At 38.2% G+C, this 5,092-nt stretch overlaps 1 protein-coding gene across 1 annotated transcript in view; it reads left to right on the top strand.

The window, feature by feature from the left end:
• RAD21L1 (RAD21 cohesin complex component like 1) overlaps positions 1–5,092 on the top strand; it is a 45,583-nt gene that overhangs the window by 13,802 nt on the left and 26,689 nt on the right. The window contains exons 8-10 of the mRNA XM_019645681.1: positions 2,333–2,559; positions 2,799–2,895; positions 3,713–3,837. Of these exons, the coding sequence (XP_019501226.1) occupies positions 2,333–2,559; positions 2,799–2,895; positions 3,713–3,837 (449 nt within the window). The remainder of the gene's footprint in view (positions 1–2,332; positions 2,560–2,798; positions 2,896–3,712; positions 3,838–5,092) is intronic.

The raw sequence follows: 5,092 nt of genomic DNA, 5'->3' as shown, positions 1-5,092 counted from the left end.
TTTTTTTTTAGCTGAGCCATCCTGCCACCTGTTGGCAGCTCAGCAGCAGCACAGCTCGGGCCGGGAATTGAACCGGCAACCCTGTTGCTCAGAGCTCACACTCTTGAGCCAGCTCTTAACCAATTGAGCCACTTGGCCGGCCCCACAAATATGTATATTAAAGAACAAAATGCAACTTCTTATATTCACTAAAATTTTAAAAAGCTAAAGTGAAAAATCAAGTAACTATGTCATAGGAAGCTCCTAACTTAATCAAGATCTTAGATGACAGCTGGGGAATGAAGCTTAGAGAGAGATAAAAGATGAAGAAGGGGCTGACAGACCCTATGGTAATGAAAAGGGGCGATGATAGGGAATGGAGAATTCCTGGATTTCTCTTTTCCTTCTTCCTTTATGTCTTCGCTCCCCTTGTAGACACAGTTTTTCTTCCCTTTTGCCAGTGACAGCTCCAGCAGTGGTGGCAAGAATCCTGTCATGGCCCTAGGTAGGGATATTAATATCCCTTCCCTCATTCTCCCTCTGTTTGCAGATCTCCTTCCTCTGCCACCTGGTACTGGCATGAGAATGGAGGTAGGAGACGGGGGCTAGATAAAATGCTTCAAAGGTCGGGCTGGCCAAGTGGCGCGTTGGTTAAGAGCTGGCTTGGGACGCCAGCTCTGAGCAGCAGGGCTCCAGTTCAGGTCCCACATGAGGGCCAGTGACACTGCCCTCTACAGCTAGGATGGTGAGCAGCAGCTCGACCTGGAGCTGGGCTGCCATGAGTTGCCAGCGACAGCGTAGGCTGCAGCCCCTGCTGCAGTGGGCTGCCATAAGCTATCGTGTGGGGCCGGCAGCCAGCGTGAGTGGCCGGCAGCCAGTGTGAGCTGCCTAGAGCCACCGTGAGCGGCTGTCCAGAGGCTGGCGACCGATCTGCCTCATCCGGGAAGAGCGCAATGATAATACCAACATGGGCCAATAAAGCGATGTCCTCCACAACTAGACTGAAGAACCGAAAGGACAGCAACTTGTCTGTTCCCCTTCCTCCGATTCCCCAGCACTGTTCCCCTCCCCCAATTCCCCAATAAAATCTTTAAAAAAAAAGATTGTTTAAAACAAAAAAANGGAAGAGCTCAATAATACCAACATGGGCCAATGAAGCAACATCCTCCACAACTAGACTGAAGAACAACAATAAAAAAAAGGACAGCAACTTGTCTGTTCCCCTTCCCTGATTCCCCAACGCTGTCCCCCTCCCCCAATTCCCCAATAAAATCTTTAAAGAAAAGAAGCTTACAACCTGACCAGGAAATAAATAAACATACACATGAATATAAAATAAGGCAGAATAAATTGAAAGAGAGGCACTTATGTTTAACCTCAACCATGTTTTTAAGCATAAAAAATAAATGTGAATATAATATAAAACTAGACCGTTTAAGAACATCCTAGTGTTAAGTAGTATAATTAAAAGGGATTTCAGTGTATACTCAGGCACTCAAGGAATAAAGCATTCAGTTTTTTTTCTTTACTAAATTCAACTCTGACCCTCTATCACACTGGGCTGGAAAGAATTTCAGTCTGCATAGCTCCCCTATCTGCCCTAAGCCATGTAGTATTTGAATTTGGGGGAGGTGTGTGGCAGGTGGAAGGGAACCTCTGGTCATCAGCCACACCAGTTTGTGGTGCCTATTGTCCAGCCTCTGGGTCATCACACAGCCCACCCCTCTGGGATCTTGTTATATTCTCAGGATTTTACTGAAGCACATCAGTAAGCAGTTTCCTGTACCTTTAGGCTCCATCTGATATCAGATCTTCCTTCATTCTGGGAAATCAAACCCTCTCTCCCCTTTTACATCTTTACTAAGGAAAAGCTTGACTTCAGCTTTCTCCCTGGTAAAATTACCTATAGGGACAAAATCCCATGGGCTTAGCTATCTACTTGGACTTTGTGTATGAATTTCAGTGGGGGAGGGAAAAATACACTGGACAAATACAAATTAATATTTCAAAAAATTATCTTGTTATGTAGATATTTTAAGGAACCTCAGAATTGAGTGACTTCCCTATCAATATACCCTGTGCTCCACATTTCCTCAGTTGTCCACTTAGTAGGTGAACAGAGTCCTCTCGGCACCTGTGAGCAACACCTGATGTAATGTGTCAACTGTTGGCTGCTTAGGCACTCTAGTTGTGCAAAACCTTTGTAAAGCATAATTTCAGTAAAGAGAAGGGGATTTTCTTCACTCTGCAACTCTGGGTTGTTTTGTGGTAGACATTTAGATATGCAGTGCCTAGAATATCATTTTACAAAGCTGTACAACCAATCACATTTGTAACTATTTCTTACATTTAGACATTGCATGGAAAAGAAAAAGCAAAAAGAGGAAATTGCTCATAGATCCAGTCAAGGAGATCAGTAGCAAAATTATGTATAAACAGCTTACTTGCTTTACTGACACACTCGCAGTTTTGGAACTTGCTCCTCCTACCCAAAGACTGATGATGTGGAAGAAGAAGGGAGGAGTCGATACACTTCTGTCAACTGCTAACCAGGATTTGATTCATACTGAACTGAAAATGGTAATTTTTGTCATCCTTTGCATGGGTGCAATGTTTGGTTATAAATAAATAAATGCATATTTACACTCATATGTACAGCAGAATTTAAACTTGTGAAAAACTACCCCCCTTAGTTTGAATTAATTTGCTGGATGTGTGTGCATGAATTATATATTTGATTTTTTTAGCATATGTGCTTGTATCTTGTTGAATTGCTTTACTTATACAAAAACAAGAAACAAAAATGTATATTTTTACAGTTGTTTACAAAACGTTTTCTGTCCTCTGACTTTAAACTTGGAAGAAAATTGATACAAGAGTCAGTAAGGGAAGAACTCAGAAGCAGACACATAATAGGTGAGACATTCTGTTGATGTTGAGGGGGTTGTTGTACAAACAAAAATTTCATTTTGCATTTCAAAATGAATATGGGATCCAATTCCATATTCCCAAGTATAAATGCTATCTCTAGAAGAGTATTTGAACTTAAAAAAATTGTTACATCAGCATAGTATTTTTCTGCTTTGCAGATTAATTTTTGTCCAAAAAGCTACATAAAAAGATGAGGTATATACTATTCTTAATCTTACTCTTTCCCACCTTCCCCACCCTCAAAGGCAGTATTCAAAAACTTTCAACAAAGAAATGTTTTTTTATCTAGTAGGATAATGTTTCATTTTAAGACAACTAACATGAAAAGTCACCTATTGATAAGAATAGCATTTAAACAATACAATTAACCTGAGACATATATATTTCCATATACCCAGAGGATACATGGAGTATTAATAATTAGTGATTATTATTGTGACTATTTTAAAGGAATAACAAAGCCAACTTACGTGGTGAGTGAACCTCTGCTTCTTGAAATCATTAAAATGTGCTGAACAATATACTAACATGGGCTTGAACTGTCCGTGTTGTCTTGTGAGTGAATGTACAGAGGTGAGGGCCAAGGAGATGGTTGGTGGAGGATAGGAAGTGGAGGTGATAAAGAGGCAGGTGTGGGGAAAGGGAAGATAAATACGTGAGACTTGGGAGCCCTAGTTGTTAGTACACCCTTTGCTTCAGTTCTTGAATTCCAATGTCCGAAGTTTTCTTTTGTAACAATCATATGCCAATTTAAGTTTGAAAGATATCTTTTTGGTGAAATCTTCTTTACTTAATAATTCAGAGGCCTCCATCATGGAAGAGCCAAATTCCCAGCAAGAATTAATTCAACCCAAAACTTGGAACAATGTGATTAATGGACCTAATTGTAGTCCTCATGATGATACCAATGAAAATATGAACTCTGAGGTAAGTTAGCCAAAGAGAATCATAAAAATATTATTTTTCTGACACAGATGTAGTGAAGGAACGTTGAAACTCTAGTATATCTACATATATTTATAGTTTACATTCATCTCATATTACCCTATGATTTCTTTAGTAAGTAGCAGTATTACAGGATAAAACATGACTTTCATCTGTAGAACAGTATTTTCTAGAAGTTCAGGATAGTAAATCACAAGGTAAGTAGTTTCATACTGAAAAAGTATCTTGCATGGTACAATAAATAAATGATTGTATTTGATTTTGGTTATATGCTGAGAGTTCTAGTAGGCCCTACATTCAGTATGTCATGGAATCTTTTAGAACTCTAGACAGTACACCTATGTTTTGTTTCTGATCATAAATTCACCCTTCCCACCTCTACGAGTAATATGTTTTAAACTCACCAGTTACTTTAGCCTTGAATCTGAAAGACTATCTAACAATCCATGACCAAAATAAAATTTTAAAAAGGTTTTATATGAAAACATAATTTGTATTTGAAAAACATAGTTATTTGGAAACATACTTGGGAACAATGTACTTTAAAATATTTTCTCAATTGTCACTTTATTGATTGTACAAATGAAAATATTATAGTCATCCCAGATAAAAATAAACCAGTGCTTTTCTGGTCTGTTCCATCATCACTGTACTTTGATAACCACTCAGGGAATTCAAAGTCAGTCCACAATGAAACTGAATGCCCTTGGAAGGAAAGACAATTTCATAATGCATTAAAAGAGGATGTGTTTTACTAACTATTTGATAACATACTGGATATTAAGATACTGGGTTGCCAGTACTACTCTCTTCCTGATTTGGGCTTGGGAATTTCTTTAGAGCACACCTACTGAAAATTATGATTAGGCAACCTTGTTTAATTTATGACTTTTTAACATATTAACAAAATAGATTTTCCCAAGTGCTTGAAGTGAAGGAAAGAGATTGATGCACTGGTTCTTTCAAACCTTTTACTCCTTTGTCCTATGATTACGTTTTAACCTTCAATTTCATTCTTATTCTGCTTCCAAAACTGGTGAACAGATGTGAAATATAGTCAGGAATGGGAAATAGTGGTTCTGATTAATCATTTTTAAGTCTTCATAAAACAATTTTTATGTAAAGTAACTGCAAAATTGAGAGTATCTAAAATGTAGAACATTCATAGAAATTAAAAAAGAAAAACATAAGGCTTCACAAATATGTGTGTGTGTGTGTGTGTGTGTATTTTTTTTTT

The sequence above is a fragment of the Hipposideros armiger genome, unplaced genomic scaffold, assembly GCF_001890085.2.
Source record: "Hipposideros armiger isolate ML-2016 unplaced genomic scaffold, ASM189008v1 scaffold_94, whole genome shotgun sequence".
Lineage (NCBI taxonomy): Eukaryota > Metazoa > Chordata > Mammalia > Chiroptera > Hipposideridae > Hipposideros > Hipposideros armiger.
Note: the sequence above shows the minus strand (reverse complement) of the source record. Positions and strands in the feature narration are given on the sequence as shown.